General features: G+C 36.5%; 2 protein-coding genes across 4 annotated transcripts in view; one reads left to right on the top strand and one right to left on the bottom strand.

Moving 5' to 3' along the window:
• The window catches only part of LOC126376004 (RILP-like protein homolog), a 47,677-nt gene extending 34,286 nt beyond the window's left edge, over window positions 1-13,391 (bottom strand). For 2 of the 3 annotated variants that reach the window (XM_050023153.1, XM_050023155.1), the window contains exons 1-2: window positions 13,002-13,391; window positions 53-197 (exon numbers count right to left, since the gene is read on the bottom strand). In XM_050023153.1, the coding sequence (XP_049879110.1) occupies window positions 53-197; window positions 13,002-13,301 (445 nt within the window). In that variant the 5' untranslated portion in view covers window positions 13,302-13,391. The remainder of the gene's footprint in view (window positions 1-52; window positions 198-13,001) is intronic. The other variant, XM_050023154.1, reaches the window with a different exon arrangement.
• Window positions 13,392-15,313: 1,922 nt separating this feature from the next.
• Window positions 15,314-24,266, top strand: part of LOC126376006 (rabphilin-3A) — a 65,057-nt gene continuing 56,104 nt past the window's right edge. Inside the window, exon 1 of the mRNA XM_050023156.1 lies at window positions 15,314-15,468. Coding sequence (XP_049879113.1) covers window positions 15,401-15,468 — 68 coding nt within the window. The 5' untranslated portion in view covers window positions 15,314-15,400. The remainder of the gene's footprint in view (window positions 15,469-24,266) is intronic.

Below are 24,266 nucleotides of genomic sequence, written 5' to 3'. Positions count from 1 at the left end.
TAGAACTGTACAGTAATGAGTGCGTTTTGTACTATTTATATTATTTACTTACTATCATAATGATAATAAATCCGCTCACCATCGTTGGGCGCGTTGATGGTCCGGCGCAGGCGTTTGTTTTCGTCCTGCAACCTCGCCACCGCTGTCACCAGCTCCGCTGACTCCGTCCGCCATTGTTCTTCGATCGCCTCTATTTCCTGGAACAACGGTCTGTTATTCAATACTACATACATGCACTAACTCACGCCCTTATGGAGTTGGCTGAGCCACAAGTAATCAAAAATAACTTGCAGGTACGTTGATACGAAGTCTTTCTTTATATTGTTTAACGACCTCCGTGTCCCCGGTGGGGACATATCACAAAAATTACTTTGTGGTCCCTAGTTTGGTTAGGACATTACTGCCTAATCACCAGATTGTCCGAAAGTAAGATGATCCGTGCTTCGAAAGGCACGTTAAGCCGATGTAAGTAAGTAGTCGTTACATGAGCCATGTCAGGGGCCTTTGGCGGCTCTATAGTAACCCTGACACCAGGGTTGATGATAGAAGAAGAAGATTTATATTGTTAATAGATATAGAAGAGCAAGGCCACCTGACACATATATCTTGCATATCTACCAGGTAGGTCCTAGCCCTAGTCTATAGATTACTTTGTAAGCTACTGAAATAAACATTTTTGATTTTTTGTTTCTACTTTTCAATTCTATTGCGCAACATTTTATTTCACTTCGAATAAAATACATCGCTCGCTGTTAGTTTGGCAAACAAGAGAAAACAGCGAACCATTTTCAAACGATACCCAATATATCCTCACCGATAATGAGGGGACTACCCTGCTGGGAGACTCATTATGGCATCACGTATTAATAATATTGGGTTATTGGGTTCAATACATCAACCACAACCCACAACCATACAATACACATCTATCAAAACAAAATTGGACCTAATTTAGGATGTCGTTTATTTTCAGTGCCAGCATTTATTAAATGTTACATGGGGTATGTATTTAGTTGTACCATCCGAAGGTTGGCCCATCGGGAGAAAACAACCCTGTGTACCAGGCAGGTGTACTAAGCGGTTGTACAATCATGAGCAATATAATGTAACCACTTTAGGACCCTGTCGCACTAACATATTTGACATTTAGTGAGACTTACAGTTCAACTTGTCAAAAAAATTAATGTGACATGGTACCAAAGTGTACACATATTAATGCTCGTGGCCGTACCACGGCCACACAGGTGGTAAATGGCATGTACACATCATCATCTCCCTAGCATTATCCCGTTTTTCACGGGGTCCGCTTACCTAACCTAAGATTTGACAGGTCCAGGTTTTACAGAAGCGACTGTCTGACCTTGCAACCCGCGAAGTGAAAACCAGCCCAATACAGGTTAGGTCCCATAACCCCCAAAAATGCATTTCTCGGGAATGTGGGTTTCCTCACGACATGACACACAATGACACATAAATAAACGGAACACAATTATTGTATAGATAAAAAACAAAAATAACTATTGAAAAAGCAAGAACCATGAAATAAAAATCAGTGAAACAGTTTGGAGTAAACCTCCAGTTGAGGGGAGGTCTTTGCCAAGCGGGATACAATATTATATAGGCTGTTTATGGTCTGTTCATATTATTAAAATCAAAAGAACACATTAATAGAGTCGCGTCGTTCTAATGACATCAGCACAGAATCATCTGACGAACACTGAGTCACGATCGGGAAATAGTATCCTGTTTGTTAGTAGTTTTAGAATGAAAAGAATCGATCGACCTTATATCGACTGACACATCACTATGCTAATGAACGTCACGACACTAGCTGACGTATTTTGACAGATCTAATTCTTACCGCGCATTGGTACTACTGTAAAATGTTATCTTTATTGAAATATAATCACTAATTGTACTGAACTAGTCGTTCTGTTTAATAGTTGTTAGTATTTATTCTTCGAAGACTTTAAAGAAACTACGGCCCTAGTGGGTCGATAGCGACAAGCGCTGAATGAGGGAAATCGTCGACCACGCCGGCGGGGTCGGTATCGGGGTTCTGAAGTGTTTAGTGTCGTGAGCTGATTGGCCGCCTGTATATGTCATCAGGTCGGTCGTCGGAATCGTATTGAATCGTAAAATACATATTGTGGTACATGAGCGGTATTAAGAAACTTTAGCAGACTAGTGGGTCACTCCGGCTCCGCTCGAATCACCACAAACCGCACGCACACCAATGTTTATACACTTTAATTACTATGTGCAAATTGGAACGCATTTGGTACAAAATGCAACAATAAGATATACTTACAATTTATAAATGGCAAACTCGCAGAGGATTAGCAACTAATCAATATTACTCTTCGTCGAAAGAGATTATTAAAAGATTATTCATTCCTGAAGCCGATGGTCCCGTCTATTAGCCGTAAAACACCTCCACCAACCCGCAGAGGAGCAGCGTGGTGGAGTATGCTCCTTACCCTTCGGTTGATTGAGGGTGTAGCAGAGTACAAACTCTGCACATACTGGCCTTTCGTTCCAACCATCAATCATTTTAAATTACGAAATTCTCATTCCATTCCGCATTTCCTTTCATTTTACACTGGCTCATTGCATCCCCGACCTTCATAAGAACAACATATTATATTGTTTAGATCTGGCCGTGCTTCAACAAATCCAGAATTAGAGATAATTCTGGATTTGTTGAAGTGTTATTAATAAACTATATATTCCTGCTGAAGTTTATAAGTTATTTTGTCATCGTTTATCACATCTACTCTGCCGGCACGTCGGAATACCATCGTCACCACCCATCGTGCCGCAAGGGGATGCCTGTGCCCAGCAGTGGGACGTATATATAGGCTGTTCATGTATGTGTTTTATATTTAATTCATTCAAGTCGACAGCTAAAACTTCTGCTCGTGTAAATCAAGATAACTATGTTATAGGATATGATCGCATCTGTCCATATCTCACCATTATCATACTCATACTGAAATATATATTTATTCAATAGATAACATAGAACAGTTCCAGTGTTACTATAGTAACATATTTACATCAATGCATTCAATCGACAATTTTTTCATAAATATATTTTTAGTCTAACGTCTCATCCGCCTAAAACTATTGCAGCTTTTCAACCTATATAGCCGAGGAAAAGTAGCTGAAAAAAACCTCGCCACAGGGCCCTAGACGTTCTTAAAAAATATATCATCAATTGATATTGAGACTACGTTCAAGACTTGTGGCGTAAATGAATAAAAAAGGAAATTCATACTAACACGGTCTTTCTAGAATGGTTTTCACTGTATCTTGATTCTTAAAACAAACTTGTCTTACAATTAATTTGGGATGCAGAATAATAATATGCCTGATACTTACGTCTAACAAATTTAATGTATAATTATAAGCATTGAGCATCCCTTCAACAAGCTCTTCGGTTGGTAAACAAATAAAATGCATCCTACCTACCTACCCACCCACCTACCTACCTACCCACCCACCTACCTACCTACCTACCTACCTACCTGATGAAGATGACTCATGAATAAAATTAGGAACAGGAAAGTAAGAATCAAATGTTCAAGGTTAAACATTCCTTCCAATTTTTTCCAATAAAGATAACAAGTACGTATTACTTAACCTCATTTGTGCATTTTTCTGATAACGCGAAGGTCGGTCCTGCATCAATTAAATAAAAGAGTCAAGGGAACACCTTATCACTTCTAGTTAAAGGTTACAACGTAGTTACAACCGACAAATCGAAAATAAACAAACTTGCTATTTTTAAAGTGGCTATCGGGTAGTTTCCAACTAGTCAAATCAGTTACTTTTTACAAAACACCAAATCACGAAATTACTATGGAATTTGTATGAAAAAGGAACCTGTGACGTCATAGAAAAACGTGACAAAATTTCGGACTTATTATTACATTTTTCTTTATTAAAATTCATAAATAGTCTGGGTGACTACCCGGTTGTAAGAAGAATGTTGCTATCTGTAAAAATATGATTCAATTCGCTGCATTGTAAGAGACGTCTTATTAAAGTCTGATTCGATAGTTCTGTTAGCTCAGGCGGATGATTGAGGACTGACAAAGGAAATGTATCTAAGAAAGTATTCGACGACAAGCTAAGGAAAGGCCGATAGTAACAAACAATAAGCCGAGCAGAAATTGGAAAACTCTAGAACATTCTGGTATTTCCTGACGAACATTCATGAAGTGTTTGAGGTATATGAGGAGGTGAATGAACTATGTAGTGTCATTTCTGCTTTTAGATTGTTATAGGTGGTTACTACAGTCATGAGGAATATCGTGTACCCACTTCAGAACCCTGTCGCACTATCATATTTGACAATTAATGAGACTTACGGTTTAATTTGTCAAAAAAGTTAATGTGACATGGTATCAAAGTGTATAAATATTAGTACTCGTGACCGTACACTTAAAATCTCGATAACTCTAATAAAAGAGACAGCTTCATGGCATAAAATTAAATAACTTCTGGCTCTGCCTACCCCAACATGATTACAGGCATGAGTACATGTATTAATGCAGGTATGTGATTGTAGAGCGAATGTTATGTCAAACTAATTAGGACTCTACCTACGTACCTAACTATGCCCCTTAAAACGTAGCTTAATGAGAATAATCAGTAGGACAGAGACATACCTAGTACATCACCTACCACGAAAGAAACGAGAGATATATGTCTCTTTCGCACTAACGGTATAGCTTAGTACAAAAGAGAGAGATAATGTCACTCTAATCATGCTGCGGTTTGAGGCACGTTTGAGGGGTATACACCAACAGCGATTGGACGTGCAAATGGTACATTGGTTTTATATGTAATGTAAATTGAAGACAATCGGAACGGAAATCCGAAACGGATTACTCATGCGACTGCCTTGCTGAATTCAGTTTACAAAACATGGACAATGTTTACAAATACTAATGCTTGTTTGAACAAATGTTACACAACTCTCGCGGGGAATAGATACAGTGTAACTGATATAGATGTAATACATATTGTTATGAACAGTGATGTGCCGTTCGCGAGATTGTTCCCGAAGTGAGAATATTCTCGTTGTAAAAACTTGATGTGTCGTTCGCGAGATTTTTCCCGAAGTGAGAATATTCTCGTTGTAAAAACTTGATGTGTCGTTCGCAAGATTGTTCCCGAAGTGAGAATATTCTCGTTGTAAAAACTTGATGTGCCGTTCGCGAGATTGTTCCTGAAGTGAGAATATTCTCGTTGTAAAAACTCTTTAATAGTAAGAGCGCTGGCTGCTTTTCTTTTTCAAATTGTTCTTTCTTGTACTCTGGTCTTAACTGCCTAAAGGTTTAGGTAATAAAGCTCTTTTTACATATAAGTTTTGCGCGTTTTTACTGCCGGGTGGGTAGGTTCCAGAACGGCACGTCACTGTGTATGACTAAAGCAGAAAGGGCAAAGTAGGACTGGACTCCTACACATACAGTTTTAAAAGGTCTTACCTATCCTACAACTATTATTGTGGAATGATCTATTTTTCCTCTAAAATAATAAAATTCAAGTAGATTAACATATTTCATTTTATTTTTATTTTATTAGCTATCCCGTTAAACATATTTGTTTAGCTATCCCGTACAATCGCGCTTCTATGCACTGCTATAACATATATTTATTCAGAATCATGGTCTGACGGTGACGACGGAAAATTCCACTTGAGATTTACTCAGAATCATGGTCTGAATCATCTCCCTTAGTATTCGTTACGATGTCACTAACACCCCATATACTAGAAGAGAAAGTATGTGCCACAATTTCTACACGAAAAATTAAAGGTAACACGCAGACAGGTGCAAGATGGCAGTCAATTTGTCAGGATTATGTAAAATTACGTCGGCGGCAGGTGCGAATTGGACGCCCAAAATTACGTCATAAACAACACCACGCGAGACCCCAGTCCCGATGACGTCACAACCGCGCACCGTTTTATTAATGATCGTTGAAATATTTAATAATTATAAATAATATACATACATAAACAGCCTATATACGTCCCACTGCTGGGCACAGGCCTCCCCTCGATCAACCGGAGGGGATAAATAATATAAATACCTATAAATTTGGAAATTATAAATGCTCAAAATATTTGGGAACGCAGAGAACGCGAATATTACAGGGTTTTAATGAAAGCATCATAATCACAAAGTTATGTAACGGAACATTCCAACAATTGGTACGAATTAATATAAAAGCTTTAGACCTTTTAGAGACTGGATTCTTATCCTATTGAATGCATCTCAACTCAACTTATAGAGGCAAATATCACGTCGGACAATACGTACATAATCAATATAGTCTATTCAGACAACAAGCAAGGAAATTATAATTGCAATTCTTAGGATGCGAGAAAACCCTTCCCGAGTGACGTAATACTATATCTCCGTTACGTCCGGTAAACCCTCGGCAACCTTTCAACACAATGAATAATCAAACTTCCAAGGGATACGCTGACATAAAAAAATAAAGTTTCTTGATCCAAATACTTACACAAAATCTAAATAGTATATAAAAGGAGAAACTGACTGACTGACATATCAACGCACAACAAAACCGGCTAAACGTAGGCCCTTGAAATTTGGAAGGGACGTAGCTTAGGTACCGTAGAGGTACACTAAGAAAGGAATTCCCGGAATTCCCACGGGAACGGGAATTAGCGGGAAAATCCTTTTGTATGAAAAATCTAAACTGCTTAAGTTAGACGCTTGAAATTTGGCATGCAGGTACCTTAGTAAACTTAAACTTAGCAGGATATTGTAAAATTCCCACGGAAACGGGAGTTAGCGGGAAAAAACATATGTATGGAAAAATCGAAACCGCGTAAGATAGATGTTTTCAATCTAGCATGCATGCATACCTTAGTAAATGTAAAGTTTAGTTATGGCTGTATTTTGAAAAATGGGAGTTAGCGGGAAAAAAATTGTATGAAAAAATCTAAACTGCATAAGTTAGATGCTTGAAATTTTATATGCACTCCCACACACACAAAGATCTCTCTTTTATACCTAACACGCCACGCGGACGAAGTCGCAGGCAAAAGCTAGTATAACCATAAAATCTGACATAAACATTACATAATATGAACGTACTCTAAAATGGTGTTACTTAACAAAATCATTTATTTCTCAAGGTCAAAGATTAATATCAGATTGGCCAATTATGCATATTAGTAACAAACTCTGAATGTGTAACCAAGTTCCAAGTGTTGCCGAGATTTATAGCAATGATCTGCTCTCATTACCACGTGGAATGACCACATTTCATAAAATACAACTTCTTAATATTTCTGTACATGACATTGAAGATTACGATAGGCTCTTTAGGGTAATCGAATTCATTAAATAATCTAAGGATCAGAGAGGTTAAAAAGGCCACATCGAAACAATTGATCTAAAAAGCAATATTGCAGTTTGACAATTGCGCATATAAAGTGCATATTAAGTGCGCAAAGTCAACAAATGTCAAAAAGCAATATTGCTTTTTAGACGAATCGCTTCAATGTTGCCCTTTTTACCCCCCTGGACTAAAATATAGAAAGAAACATTACTTTTCCATAAACACTGTATTTAAATAAAGGCTTTCAACAAATATAAATAGAAAATAAATAGAAAGCGTTGACTTCGCTCATATTCAGATATTTACTTTCAAAACGTTCAGTGAATGATTACCTCTAGACGAACAACTTATTTGGTATCCTTTGACTAACGCTGATTGTCAGATAATAGAAAAAGAAAACAGATTTTTATAAGTTTACAGACAGCAAGTCTTTCAGTAAAATAAATGTATACAGTTAAAGATAGGTAACACTGCTTATTTAAGTTCACAAGTAACATCTACTGGCTACAGAGGCTAAGAACTTCCAGGGCTATGTGCCCACGATCTTGTAGCTACTTTTCCTCAGCTATACAGGTTGAAAAGCTGCAATAGTTTTACGCGGATGAGACGTTCGACAAAGAATACATTATTTATATGTATAAATTGTAGATTCAAAGAAATCTTGTTATCCACTGAATGAAGATATTTTTTTGGGTTTGAGTTACAGCAGCAAAAGTAAAAAGACCATGGCTGCATACACTTAAGTTAAAGACCTATACAAGTCTTCTTCTCTCGTGTGAGTTGTCAGGTGGAACCAACCTCATCAACCCTGGTGTCAGGGTTACTATTGAGCCAAAGGCCCCTGACATGGCTCATGTAACGATTACTCACATTAATAAGTAGTAACCGGGACCAACGGCTTAACGTGCCTTCCGGAACACGGATCATCTTAATTTCAGACAATCAGGTGATCAGCCTGTAACGTCCTGACCAAACTAGGGATCACGAAGTAATTTTTGCCTATACAAGTATACGTGCTATTTTCAGGCAATCAACGTCGGACCGGCAATTTTGAGGGTTTAGTGTTTACCGACCCGAGCTTAGCAAGCTTAGGGATACCTCTAACACAAGCGACGCTAACGACGCAAACACAATCTTAGAAACGTAAGGTCCTATGAACACAAACATAAAATCTAGCTCGTAATCTTTAATGACATTCCCTGAGTAAAATGCTTAAGAAATAGTTTAGGGCTTATGTCCAAGATGAACTTACACTACAAGCGACAATAATGATAGTAGTGGTTAAAGGTCATCATTTCCATAATTCAGGAAAACTATGGATTGCGACAACCCGCGACATTCAAACAATAAGAAACTGAAAGTACGATTCTATTCAGATACCCCGAAACTGTCGTTGCCAACGTGAATATTTCATTAAAAAAAACTCACAGAAACCAGTGCCGCTTGCCCATGGCCCATGCTTTCAAATATTGCGATCAGTGAGCGCATAGTACAGTCATGAGCAATATAATGTACCCACTTTAGGACTCTGTCGCACTAATAGATTTGACATTTAGTGAGACTTACAGTTCAATTTGTCAAAAAAGTTAATGTGACATGGTACCAAAGTGTATACATATTAATGCTCGTGACCGTACATCGCACCTTGAATACACCAAAAAAGGAGTCAACATTATCTAATACTGAGGCACTCAAAGGTCGTACTTATGTAATAGCGAATCTCCGGAAAAAAAGGTTTCCGACAACGTTCTTCCTACGAACCAACACATAAACAACCACTTTACATTATCGTGAACACGGAATGTCTTCCGCAACTGTATTAGGTACATTCATATTACGTGTTTGCATCAAAAGATGAATGTAATCAAGTATATAGATAAGAAACCCAAATTAAAATCATCTGTTAATGTCCTAAGCCTCTAGATGCTTAAAAATGCGGATATCGTGAAAGCATACTTGGAAAAGAACGACTTCACCCTAGGAGATGCCGAAGACCGAGTTTGGAGATCATTGAAAGCGTAACCGGCAGACTAAGTTGAGAATACGCTTGGTAGAAGACTTAATAAAATAAAGCACTCTCTCTTTCCCTTACAAATCTTTAAAAACTTATAAAAAAGACATCAAGCCTGATTCATCCAAACGAGACAAGCAGTCGCCAGTAGATGAGTACGTTGATGGTACCATATTGTCGCTGATGTCGCGAACTGACGTATCTGCATTGTTTTAAGTTTACGCGGTTATTATCATAATTAAAGCACATAATAACGGGTTCTTACCGCGTTTAAATGGGGGGAGTCTCATATCCCCATTTAAACGCGGTAAGAACCCGTTATTATGTGCTTTAATTATGACGTATCTGCAATTTTTGGCGAAACTGATTTGCACCTTTTACAATTGTCAATAAGACTCAAATTACTTCAGCAAAGAATTACAGATACGTCAGTTAGCAAAGTCAGCCACGATATGTGACCTTTGGCTTTTGAGTTCCTGAATAAGAGCCCAATACAGACGGAATGTCGTCTCTGGAGACCCCGAAAACATTAACTAATTAAAAACTACCCACATAACAAATGAGTTCACTTTATAATGAAAATAAAAGACTAAACCATATATAAAGGCATTGCCAACGAGCTACATTCACAGAGTACAAATGGTCAGTCACGCACGCGTGGGCAGGAAACGCTTAATCCAATTATTCAATTGTAAGCAGATACCTCATACTCCGCAGGTCTGTCTGTATCTGCAATGTTCTGTGGTAATAACAACTTATTCTTTAAGCAATATAATACGCCGAAATTTCGCATAACATTTCGAGTATTTCACATAGTTTTTGCTATGGTAATCATTGCGAGATTAAATTGGTTTGGAGATGGTTCAGATGTGAGGAATATGTTATTTTTTTATCATTAGTAACTATCATATAATATAATGTGACTCGAAAGATAATATTCATAAGAAACATAATTTGAAATATGTATATTCCAAAAGATTTTGAAGATTGAGTTTTAAAAGTGAAATAATCCTTCAAAAACATTTAGAGAAAACAAAAGTTACAATATTAAGTTAAGGTAGCCTTCATCAATGCTGGACACAGGCCTCCCCTCAATAATGTGTACGGATGGAGTATACTCCACCACACTGCTCCACTGTGGGGTGAACTGCTACCCAATATGATCAATCAAAATCAGTGCAAAAAATTAATTAATAAATGGATTTCAATAAAGCTACAGATTACTCTAGTAGTCTAGTGATTATTCTAGTTCTGTGCAATAAAGTATATTTGATTTGATTTGATTTGATTACTATGAGTATTCTTGGCTTACAAAACACCCCAGAATATGTTATAAGTAAGTAATTATGATAAGGTTGACTGACTGAAAGTAATTAAAAAATTCATAAGCGTCAAGATAAAGAGTGATTATATCATAAGCATAATAAATAATTATCGTATTAGGTACATCTACTTATATTCAATAACAGACATAATTATAGCAAACCTGATAATTTGAAATAAACGAGTTTGAGTATTTTCAACAATAAATTTTCAACATAAGGGAAATAATTCAACAGGATTATTGTGTAATTAATGTAATCAATAGATTACATTTTATTTATAAATAACAATACTAAAATCAAAAATTGTAGGGACGCCTGCTTAGTCAAACAGATCTCCACCCTCCCTCCTGCGCCTCACCCGACGCCCATTACAGCCTTTGCATCAGGTATAACCCGGAGCAAGCATTTTATTTGTTATAAACGTCAAACTAACACTTTTTAAAATAAATGCTTGCCTATCATGCATAGAAAAGAAATATGAATTTATGCTCTTTTAAAAAGTAAAATGTATTGTAGCATCTGCATTAAGAGCAGTGTGAGGGGACTAAATCAACCAGAGAGGGTCTGGAGAATATTGAGAGGAGGTCTCCAGCAGTGAGACATTATGTAAACTATTTATAATTTTATGTTATGTATTATAACATACTACATCACTTGAAAATAGTAATACATCTGTGGTGATTGAGTAACTGTACACCTAAGAAGTGCCTCCTAGGCACTGTATACCTAATCATCTGGAAAAGATGTACAAAACCTGATGATATTGAAGGAGCAAAGGGTCTAAAACGCTTAAAAAAAATTATACTGTCATTAAAGTCTGCCATTAGTTAGGAAACTAAAAAAAAACAAAAGCTTCCTGCAACAACAGAAGATATCATTTGAACAACTATCTTTAATATTATGACATAAGAATGGTTCCATTCAATGAACCGTTCCAGTTAATAAAGACACAAAACAATGATGACATTCTCTTTACAATATAGAAACAACAAACAGGAAATATAGATCATAAATCTATCAATAGCAACAATACAAGTTGCACTGTCTATTACTGATAAAAAGTGAAAGCATACATTACCTAACTCTTGTCTGTGGCCACATTTACTTTCTATCAAATTAGTATGAAAAGTTCAACATAAGACATACAGTTTAGATCAAATTAAGAAGTCTTTGGGATCCATGAATAGACTTCAATGGTTAATAATGGATGGTTACAGGTGAAAGACAGGTTGCAGCTGATTCCAGTAGACAGGTAGGGAAAAGTAAATAGGCACTATTTGAGTTTCGATTTAAAAGGTGTGCCAATGAAATAATTTCAATGGCTGGAAACACTAAGACTTGGACCAGATTAGTGCACAACAAAGAAGAATGGAGGAAAATGAGGGAGGCCTTTGCCTGAAGGCACATAGATTTTGTTATCATAGATTAAGAAAAAACTTTACTATGTAACTTGTATTTCTGATATATAAGGCTATAAATATATATTTGAGATTGCATGCTTCACATTAGACCACATCGCTGCTGAAAACCAGCCTGGATTGTGATCAAACACTCTCAATACTTTAATAAAAAATAAAAAAGCTCCCAATTTTCAGTTATACATGTTTACCTTCAACCATAAGAGAAGACTGGTAATCAACATACTAAAAATTTATGAAATGCACACCAATTTTAAGCATATCTTAAACAACCCTTTTAAAAATTTACATTTATGATAATTTCCTATTCAAGCAACAATGAAACATTCAAAATACCTTTATCTGTTATATGTAATTCCGAAGCAATCATAAAGATTAGGTATGATATATTATAGCAAGTCTAAATACCACACCAGTACAAATACTATTTTTTTTACTATGATTCACTAGATAGTATAACAATAATTTAATAACACTTAAATAACTCACAAATACCTTGAGAAGTAGTTACTACTTGACATTAAATTGGATACTTCAGAATGTGAAGTTGATCATGATAGAGGTTGAATTTCAAACAGTAGTTCCAACAGTCAGTCTAATAAGGTCAAATTTTAAATTGAATTTAGAAGCAGGACTCACCAGTGTATTGACAACAATATGCAATTAGCATTTGGACGCGAACGGCGCTGAGCCGCTGCGTTGTCAATGTCACGCAATACGATCACTGTACTAGACACCGTATTGCACTTGTGCAACCGTCTGCAGGCGCGCTGACGAAACTACTGCCGTTTCGTGCACCAAACTCTACTAGCTACACGCATCATTCCACTAATTTAGCTAACAATGACCTCTACCACCTACCTTTTCGAATCGTTGTCTGTACTCAGCCTTCTCGATCTTATCATTTTCCAATTGTGATATCTTCGCCGTCAATTCCTGTAGCGCCTGGTTCTCTTTCTCATTCCGCACCGCCAAGTTTTCCAACAACTCCAGAGCGTTGATCACCTTCGGAAGAAGCGCTGTAACGGCGTCAGGGCCGTATTTCTCGATAATTATTTCACATTCCTTCCCAATGTCCGATGCCAGATCATACACATCGACAACGGTCACCTCGTCGTCGAAATCCGGCATCTTGGCGGAGAAGCGCCTGTGGTACGGCATTAAATCACCTTGTTTTTCACTTCACCACACTACATAAAGATAAACGTTAGAATGTTACAGAAAAATATCCACCTTTCGCAAGTGCGCCATTATTACTGAAGGAAGAGAAAAAAAAAAGAAATGTCAATTTTATCGTAGTGATTGCCACCAATAAATAAGTAGCTGCTATCTGCCGCAATGTGTGATAACGTTAAGTTAAATACCGCTACTGCTACGAGTAGCAGCTAACAAACTGAAAACACACTTATCTTTACATTTTTGGATCCAATACCGGACATGTATTGTGTGCGAGTGCCAATAAACGAATACTGAATGGAAATTACACACATAGTTTCATAATATTTTTTCGTAACAACTAACTACAAACCATACGTGATTCATTGCCTTAGTTAAGTTTTTTATTTATGCTGGACCGGGATTAACATGGAACACAAGTTAATTTTACAAATGAGGGATTGGAATGAATATAGATGGCGTAGTACAAATTTAACGTAATAATTACCTATTTTCTCATTACTCGGGTACATAATTATTCAAAAATATGATACAATGACAGAGATATAAAAATAGTAATTGCTCGATATTTTGATCAGATCATGTATCTAAAATTATGTTGCTACCTATAATTGCTCCTTTGTATTATGTTTATAATAATTTATGGATGGAAGATGTGTTGTGCGTCGGTATAATAACAAGGGTCATCATTTATATATCTATAAACAAAGATAAGAGATGCATTATGTCTGTTATCCATGAAATTTATGAAGGCAATTCTGTACAGCGCTATCTATATTTTTTTGGGGAACGCAACCTGGATAGTCCCTCATTTTTGAACCCGAACCATGAGAAAATAGTTAATTATTACGTTGGAGTTATACAGCACTATATTTTGATTGGGGAACGTGGCCTGAAAAGTCCCTAATTGGAATCATTGGAGAAAAACTTAATTTAGTAATAATAATGATAAATTAAATCAAAAATAGTTAGTTTCCGTTGTGATTCACATCCAAGCTAATTTTAAGGTTTCTATAAAAACTATAAAATTATTTTAAGTGTTTTATAAACTTAGTACCTCTCGTAGTCAAACACACACAAACCTAGTACGTTATTAACTGTCGCATCCCTAGTCTATTGACGTGCGAGAAGAGGTACAAAGATCTGGCTTTCTCTTTTGCTACAGATCGTTTGGATACACATCAAACAAAGTTAACAAAAAAATGTAAACCAATTTTATAAATTTATAATATGACTATGCTGATCACTTTATTATTATTATTACAGTTAATGTATTTCAGATCAATGGTTATTATGATATTACTTACTTATTGTAACTTAAACCTGCATGATAATTGCAGAAGCATTTAAACTTATTTTCTTTAAACGTGTATCCGAATAAAACTTTCCACGGATTTTCCCAGTTTTTCTTTTCTATCGACATTACTGCCGCCCGCTAATTTTGAATGCGTTAAAATCTTTATTAGTTTTAATCGCAGCCCTTTTATCTTGAAGCATAAAGGCGTGGCTAAAATATTTCAAAATGTGTTGTTAATTAAGTGTTTTCTGTATCAAACAGTATCAAACACTAACATATAATTTTATTGTCAATTGTGTTCATAATAATTATCAAGGTACAGGCCTTCCTCCAGATTGTGGGTGAACCAAATAAAACTAGGTAAGGCTCTGCCTCCAAACTTTTCGAGGAATGGCTGACCTTGAAAAAAGCTTGTACGTAAATAAGTAGGTAACATAGTTATAAATATGAGATAAATGGTGACGCGATTTGTAACATAACGAGTTTATTTTCCCAGAGCGCTGCTAAGGCTCTATTACATTACATAATTTGTCGGGATAGAGCGAAATAATAATAAGAAGGCGATCATGGTCCCGATTTTGCCATACTGAAATATACCTACCCGACGTTTTAAGCCCGAGAAATCGTGTAGTGTAATAGAGCCTTAAAATAGGTATCGATTATTCGAAGGCACCACGCGCGAAGCAACAGTTGGATGAAATCAACAGGCGGGAACGCGCGGCGCAACTTTCGCGCGCCAATTGTAAACAAATATTATTTTATTTTATTTTTTTAAATACGCAGTGCAATGAATTTTCAAAGTAAAGCCAATAAATATGTGTGTCCTAACGACAGGCAGCTTTCTCTACGTGCCAAGTAAGTACTTTAGTTATAAGAAACTCTAGAACTTTGAGAATGTTCAACAGTTTTGTTTATGTTTTGTTTTGATGGTTTAAATTTTCTTTTTATATTATCAATTTATTGTAAATATAGCTTATCCCAATTTAATTATATAATTAATCAATAATTTGAACGAAAAAAATATTGTAGAGTTATATATTTTTTTTCAGTTTTTCCATTATTTCCTTGAATAGGGACTAATAAAATATAAGTATTATCTAAACTAACTTAACAAGCATTTATATTTTTATAATGTTCTAAAAGCCTGTATTAGGTTTTATAAATAAGGAAAATTTATTTCACATTCCCCTAACGTACGTAATGATAATATTATTTTTATCCATGTTCATGGTTTGTAGAATGAAATGAAATGAAATGACATCATACCTACACGTTTTCTAAAATAACAAGTTTTTTCATTTAGAAAACGCGTATTGTCCTTATAATTTATCATTAATCTTCATTAACGTTATACGTTATAGTCTCGATAACAAGACATTAAATGAAAAAGAAATACTTACGCTGGCATCAAGGTACTTAAATTAAAAAAGGAAAATTCAAATGAGAAACGAATAAAGTTGTATTTTTTTTTTCTAAATATAGCGCGAGGCTATACGTTTTATTCAGCCAGTAATGACCTTGTTCGGCGTCGACACTATCGGCACATCCGCTTCCTGCAGCCTGCTTCAGTTTTCATTGCGAATCCAATCACGTTTCCCAGAGTAACTGAAGATAAATTAAAAAAATGCTTCCTGTGACCATCAAGGGACCATAATTTTAAAGAACATTAATTAATGCTACATTTTGAAATCGCGATTTAATTTGACATTCGTAATGTAACATTGTTAATGGTGGAACACGTTCATCCAACTCGCTACATACATTAAGCAATGCCGTATATAAGCAATAGGCATTATGCAATAATTCGTCCTCTGCTTGTCTGAGAGTAAAAGAAAGCATGTTAGGACTTTAACCAAAGAGTCTAGAACTGTAACTACTAGCCAGCTAGCCACGTCTTAGGTACTTACCTACTTAACTGTTTAACTAGGTATTAAGTACTTACTTTAGTTGAGGCATTACAGTGAGAGTGCAGCGTTCTTTCAACTGGGTTATCACTTACCATTAAAATATATAAATATGACTGTTATAATACGATTCCAAAAATAAATTCCGGAAAGAAAAATATCTTCAGACACAATACTTAAAAGAGATAAGAAAGAGAATTTTAAGAGGACCTCTAGAGCATTTAGTCTAGCAAGGTTATGCATTATATCTCTACTAACTATTAACTTAGTAAGTACCTTAACTTTAATTTTTACATTCAATTTTGCTTGAAAAATAAGTAGGCATAAACCACCAGAAAGGTTGAAAGACAGAATTTCATAATCCGAATACAACAGACATGATTTTCAAAAGAACTCTGTGTCAATAAATTGGGCGCGAGCCCTTCAATATATCATAATATGGTTTCCTCAGATTGGTATCAGATGACGTAGGGCTCACAAATCTGTCATACGTACGTGTTAGATAAATATTGGCAGTATAGCAACTTATTTTTTTAAACATAAACTTTATTGAAGTGGGTAAAACCTAAATCCTCAGATTGCGTGGAAAACTCTGATTCGGTTTTCGTTTCTTCAGATAAATATGGTTTGATGCTTTTAGCATTTTACTTGCAATCCAAGGTCACCAAGGTTGTTCCAAAGCTTTAACTCTGAAGACCTGATTACCTGAGGACCCGATTACTCTAGCTATAGATGCGGCCATTCAGCTCGTGATAACAAACTCAGGACCCCGATACCGACCACGTCGGCGTGGTTGACGTTTTCCCTCATTCAGAGCTTATCGCTATCGTTCCACTAAAGTCGATTAATGCTTTCAAATATATCCTCTCAGACGATAAAAACAAAAACTTAAATGAATTAGTAACAGTGACTTCAGCCAGAGCTAACAATTTCTCTATTGATCTTTGTACGTATTGAGTTCAAGTACAATTCGTCGCTTAAGAGTGAAAATTAATATTTTTTTTATCTTATATTATTCTTTTTTATTACTTATATCTCTTGAAACCGAACTATAATAAAAATTGGTAATTAATATGAGCTTCTAAATCTCAAGGGACGGCGTAAGGATTTCCCAACTCAATACACTGCTTGTATTAGGTATGTACGATGCGCGGTTGTCAAGCAAGCATTATGTAGATGACTTCCCGGACGTTTGAAACATGTTCAGTATTCGTATTCGTGTTCAATGTGTCGTGTAAAACATTCGTTGTGATGTGAACAAGGATGTCACAGGCCACTTCGCCTAGTAATCTCTCTCAATTGGAAGACTTTTCAGAAGTTGAACATAACAGAACATGAGAAATGCTTTATTGCACACGCAAGAAAAACAAAATACAAAACAAAAGAGAAATAGAAAGAGTACAAAAAACGGCCTTATTGTTAAATAGCAATCTCTTTCAGACAATTTTCGATAGGAACCTTCAACAGGTGAAGAAACGTTTCCCCTCTACGGCAATTGAGTTTAGCTACCGGAATCAGAGTCCTCAGCGCTTCCCATTTGTTCCGTCGAAGCTAAATCTACAATAAGATAGGTACGTCAAAAAAGTACCTTTAGCTGAAAAGTTACAAGCTATTAACATAATCCTAGTAAATTATAATATCTACTTCATCAGCCCATTAACGTCCCCACTGCTGGGGCACGGGCCTTCCCTATAGATGGATAGGGTGATCGGGCCTTAATCCATCACGCGGGCCCAGTGCGGATTGATGGTTATTAACGACTGCTAATGCAGCCGGGACCAACGGCTTAACGTGCCTTTCGAAGCACGGAGGAGCTCGAGATGAAAACTTTTTTTTTTGTGGTCACCCATCCTATGACCGGCCTTTGCGAAAGTTGCTTAACTTCAACAATCGCAGACCAAGCGCGTTAACCGCATCGCCACCGAGCTCCATAATATAATATTTACTTACTTACTGAATATTAAGTACATGTACGGTCACGAGTACTAATATGTATACACTTTGAAACCATATCACATTAACTTTTTTGACAAATTAAACCATCTTCTTATCTAGCCTAAAGTGTCCCACTGCTGGGCAAAGGCCTCCCTCCATTTCATCCAGGACTCTCTCTCCAGTGCTTCCTCCGGCCAGCCTTCCAGGAAAGCATCCAAGTCGTCGCGCCAACTCCGCCTCGGTCTGCCGCGCCTGCGTCTGTCTCTATTCGGAGACCATTCTGTGGTGGCATCCGACAGACGTGACCTGCCCAATCCCACTTCAACTTGGCGCCTGCGTGGACCACGATTAAACCATAAGTCTCATTAAATGTCAAATACGATAGTGCGACAGGGTTCTAAAGTGGGTACATGATATTGTTCATGACTGTACGTCTCTCCTAATGACAATACTGAAAAACTGTCATACCTCACCCTATCCCATCCAACCCAACCATCCAACCGCATCCCATTTTCCGGCTAAGTGGGAAACACGAAGAATGTTGTAGTGTAAGTTAGTTTAATTAAAAACCAGAAATATTTTTCTTAAACTTGTAATCAGCACGTTAAATGTCCACTAAATCTGACGTCCTTTTATTTAATTTATTTATGATATTATTATTTTCACTTATTTATTAAAGAAGTCGGTAAAAGCAAACGTGAGTTTCTTATAAATATACTGTCGCCTTGTAAACTTTGTAAGCGAATTTTTGTAAATTAACATCAACTCCATCGACACGCTTATTTTAATTTAGGTAATTTGCAGTCAATATTTTGAAAAAAAAAATATTAAAGAAAATTACATCAGAAAGAGATTTTGCAAAACGGCTATTAATATATGGAGTATATTTTTTTATAAGTTGCGCTCACTCTTTTCTCCGAAAAGATGTTAAAGATGTGGTTTACTTTGTAATAAGAGCCTTAAGCAGTGATATAAATAACCTCCCTCTGAACCGGCGTGCGTGTATGAAATGACTGATGAATGTGAAGCAAGAGAAGTGTCAGGATCGAAGCAAATCGATTTCCATGGTCTCTACTTACCCCGGTAAGATATAGGCGTGAGTTTATGTATGTATGTTAACTATAGTGTCATAAGGCCCAAAATTCCTTTTAAAATCCAAACCTCATTGTTTAACTATTGTGTCTGGAAATCTGGGCCGCAATATTTGAGCTTCTCCATGAATCAGAAAATACGTAAAACTACTCCGTCCCGGCTATTTACCGTGTTTCAGAAGCTAAATAATCGGACCTTAGAAAAAAGGGATTAACTCTATGAAAAGAAGTAACTTAATCAGAAAGTTTCATCAAATGATTTCCGGGCTTCAAACAACTTCGTCGATTGAGTTAGCTTTACTTTAACTGTATTTAAATTGTTGTCTACTGCTAAAAATATCAAGGGACAAGGATAGGGGGATGCCTTTCCAGAATAGCAAATCAAACACTTTAATCAATAGCCTACTTACGTCGGGATTCCCGTTTCGTCCTCCATCCAGAATAAACTTTTATCCGCGCATAAATAGTTTGCCAGCAGGGCTAACTTGCGAACGTGATTATCAATCGATTCGTGATACAATTATTGTCGAAGTCGATTTTTTCTCTAACATGAGTGGCACGTGATTTTGTTCGTTTTTTGACAGAACGATATGACTTATTTGGATTCACTTCACATACTTATTAGCACCAATCGACAAAACGACATAATTATATCGTCAGAATCGATAAAATCACCGTGACAAAATTTTATGACTGGGCATATTAACCCTACTAGTGAGAGCTCTTAGCGACCCCTACTACTATCTAACCAAACAGCTATTTAGTATCCGATGCAAATCTACCAATAATTAGAGTTAAAATATAAAAAAAATATATTTATTTAATAAAAAAATCGGCTACTCACTCACGCCTTTAATCTGTATCGGTTAAAACCCAAACTGCAGTCACATCTGGTATTGAAGTCATCAGATATGGATATGACAAAACATAGATACATAATGATGACAGGATACAAGGCCATTACATAGATAGCCCATCATGCTAGAATGCAAATCTTTAACCGTTTTTGCGTGACCGGAATATAGGTACTTAATAAGCATCTGAAGACATACCTATTCTATGTTCTCCAAGCGTGGAAGTATATAAGTTTATTGCACAGAAGACTGTTAACCTACTTACTAAGCTAACCATTAGCTTTACTGTCTACTCATCGTACTTGATAAGTGAATATAATATAAGTAGGCCTTTAGATCATAAACACATTTGTCACCCGACCCATAACGAAATTGGCGCCCAGCATGGGACTGCGCGCTAAAAAACATTTAATTACACCAACATTTAAAAACATTTAACTACAACAAATAAAGCAAAGTAATTAAAATAATAAGGGTCACGCCCTTAATAAGTAAAGTAAAGTAAAGTTTATTATTAGAATCCACAAAAAGACAAATACAGTAACAATTGACTTATAGTTAAAAGTACAGCATCTCTTTGTGGAGGGCCGATGCCTGTACTAGGTGGTAACCTGTAAGTGTCCGGATAGGCAGAGCAACTACTTAGTATACTATCAGCCTTTATTGATTTTTATGTCCAGGATAACACAATGAGCCGTCTTCTTCTTCTATCGTGTGGGTTGTGAGGTGGAGTACCAACCTCATCAACCCTGGTGTCAGGGTTACTATTGAGCCGCCAAAGGCCCCTGACATGGCTCATGTAACGACTACTTACATCAGTAAGTAGTAACCGGGACCAACGGCTTAACGTGCCTTCCGAAGCACGGATCATCTTACATTCGGACAATCAGGTGATCAGCCTGTAATGTCCTAACCAAACTAGGGACCACAAAGTATTTTTTGTGATATGTCCCCACCGGGAATCGAATCCGGGACCCCCGGATCGTAAGCCCAACGCTCAACCACTGGACCACCAAGGTCGTACCAATGAGCCGTGCGTGTAGAGTGGGTATGTTAAGTCCATCCATTGGTTTTGTAATTAGTCTATCCGTCACGTGTCAACAATGAAATATTCTCTCTCCGCAGCATAGCTAAACTTTGGTGTCTGGGCCTAAACAGGATGTAAACTAGGACGAAGTGTCAAACAAAACTGAGTTTCAAACTTAACTGTATAATAATACCTTTATAAGTATAAGTAACTTAATAGATATGTATGGTAATAATGCCACTGCTGAATGTGAGCATCAATACAATAATGCTACTAACTTCATGTGGTGGGGTAGTTCTTCGGAACTCAATATCATTACGGTGAATCCAAAAATATCGTAGAATCTTTTGTCTTTTTGCAAATATCCAATTAGAACTTACGTATGTCGCTAACATACGCAAATTTTAACTGGATATTTTTGGATATTTCTAGGATATTTCTCGTTAACGGCAACGAGATGATCAAATAAACGTCATCCAGTAAAAGTGACGTCGATTTTTTTCTTGTCTTATTGTAAATTTGTACTGAAAATTTAGGTACTTCATCGGAGGCAAAACGAAAATTTCCTACGTACCTATTATTAATTACACTGTTCAAAATAAACCCATTTACTTGTACTATTTTAGAAAAGGACGTAATATACGATCCCGACCACCCGATTACTATAGCCATAGAGGCAGCCAATCAGCTCGGACCACCAAACCCTTTAGGACCCCGATACCGACCCAGCCGGCGTGGTCGACGATTTCTCTCAATCAGAACTTATCGCTATCGACCCAATAGGGTCGATAAATTCTTTCAAATTTAAGTGATGTTATTGTCTATGTGTGGCGTCCTTCTATAATAAACAATTTCTATTCTCTTATATTCTATATAATTTAGAGAAGATATCTTACATTAATCAAATCTTCTTCTTCTATCGTGTGGGTTGTGAGGTGAATTACCAACCTAATCAAATTAAAACTATTTTTATGAAACAAATGCAATACTTACCTTCCCAAATGGGTGGCATGTTGCTACTTTTCCAACAATAAAAGTAAGTAGATACAAAACAAAGTCAACAAACAATAAACTTTGTCCCACTCTACCTGTGCTAACGCTTAAGGAAAATAAAAGAAGTAGGAACTGGAAACAAGCTTGCTAAACTCTCCAAGAAAAATAAGATACTGCTTGGAAACTCGTGTCACACCATTTAGAAAAACTTGCTTATTTTATGTGGAGTAAAATACAATTTGATGTGTAGAAAAATATACATTAGGCACGAATGAGAGACTTCCCATTGCCCTCTGCAATATTTATCTTTTCGTACCTGAAAATAACTTACAACCCCAAGAAGAAAAATGGATTAGGCCTTCAGAAAAAAAAATCTCTAAGGGGGCAAAATTACATACACATAAACTCACACCCGCAATCCCTAATGGGGTGGGCAGAGCCACAAGTAATCAAAGACAACTTGCAGCCACTGTTTATACGATGTCGTAAGCTATATGATGAAACTTATGGTGATAAGCCTATCGCCCATAACATAGTCCATCATGTTAAAGGACACAATCCCTCTGTCGGATTTTACGACATGCCCGGGAAGACAAGCAGCGGGGGCAAAATTAAACAATAAAATGCCCCTGATAATGTGCAGTAAACGTATACAAAACTTAACCCTGTATCTTCCTCAGAATGGTTTCATTCCTCAGAAATGGAGTTAAGTCGCTTGGTGGCCGTAAGTGCCGTAACTAAATCCTTGTTTTTACGATACTGGTAAAATAAAAAAGAAATTGTGGTTTTCTGATTCTTTACATAGTTTACTTTTTAATTTCGAAATTGTAATGTGTCTTAATAGAAATAAACTAATAGTTTTCCTGGAAAGTGGAATCAAGACACGATCACAGTCGACGGCCGACATAATTAATCGTTTAGTTCCACCAAGGGGAATAAAAGGGGCAAATTCCTTGCACAAGTAACATGATACGGCCCTTAACCCCTGGTGTGCTCAGGGCAGCTACACTTATTCACCATCTTGTCCATAAGCCAACTTGATATTGCTTTTATTTTCGTACATAAATACAAAATGATGTTAATTGATCCTATAGAAGCAAATTACTTATTATACAAGATGTGGGCATCTAGGTGTGGTCGATGCTCTGCTTGATGGTATAGGGAATAACACAGCTGGACAGTGTTGTTGACTGCACCTTTATTAATTTTTATATTATAAAGTTTTAACACACGATACACGTTAGTTAGATTCTAGATTCTCGAAGGCAAGTCTTGCCAAAAATATGAAATATAATTTTGTTGGGGATGCCAACACAAGATGTTAGTGACATCGTAATGAAAACTTTGTCCGGCCAAGTAGTTATGCCATCTGAAAAAAAAGTAACGAAAACTTTGAGGGATGATTCAGACCATGATTCTAAGTTAATATCAAGCGGAATTTCCTGTCGGAAAATTCATGTTTTTTTTTTGGGATTTTTAAATTATTTCACTTTCATACTATAGCGACGGAAAATTCCACTTGATATCAACTTAGAATTTTGGTCTGAATCATCCCTCAAAGTTTTCGTTACGATGTCACTAACACCCTGTATAATATGTTATATTATATTATAATAATAGGTATGAGTAGGCACTCAGTTCATCTTGCGATGTACCTTTGATTAGCCCTTGGGAATGTAGTTAATAGTAGTAATGAAACAAAAATAGGCACAAAAGGTGGACTTACCTCTAAAAGAGATCTCCTCCAGCCAACCCCGCATGGTGTGAGAGATCAATAAAAGTGGGAAGGCACAAAGTGTACAAAATAAAAAATAAAGAAACTTCATATACATACATACAAATATATAGA

The sequence above is a fragment of the Pectinophora gossypiella genome, chromosome 20 (assembly GCF_024362695.1).
Source record: "Pectinophora gossypiella chromosome 20, ilPecGoss1.1, whole genome shotgun sequence".
Lineage (NCBI taxonomy): Eukaryota > Metazoa > Arthropoda > Insecta > Lepidoptera > Gelechiidae > Pectinophora > Pectinophora gossypiella.
Note: the sequence above shows the minus strand (reverse complement) of the source record. Positions and strands in the feature narration are given on the sequence as shown.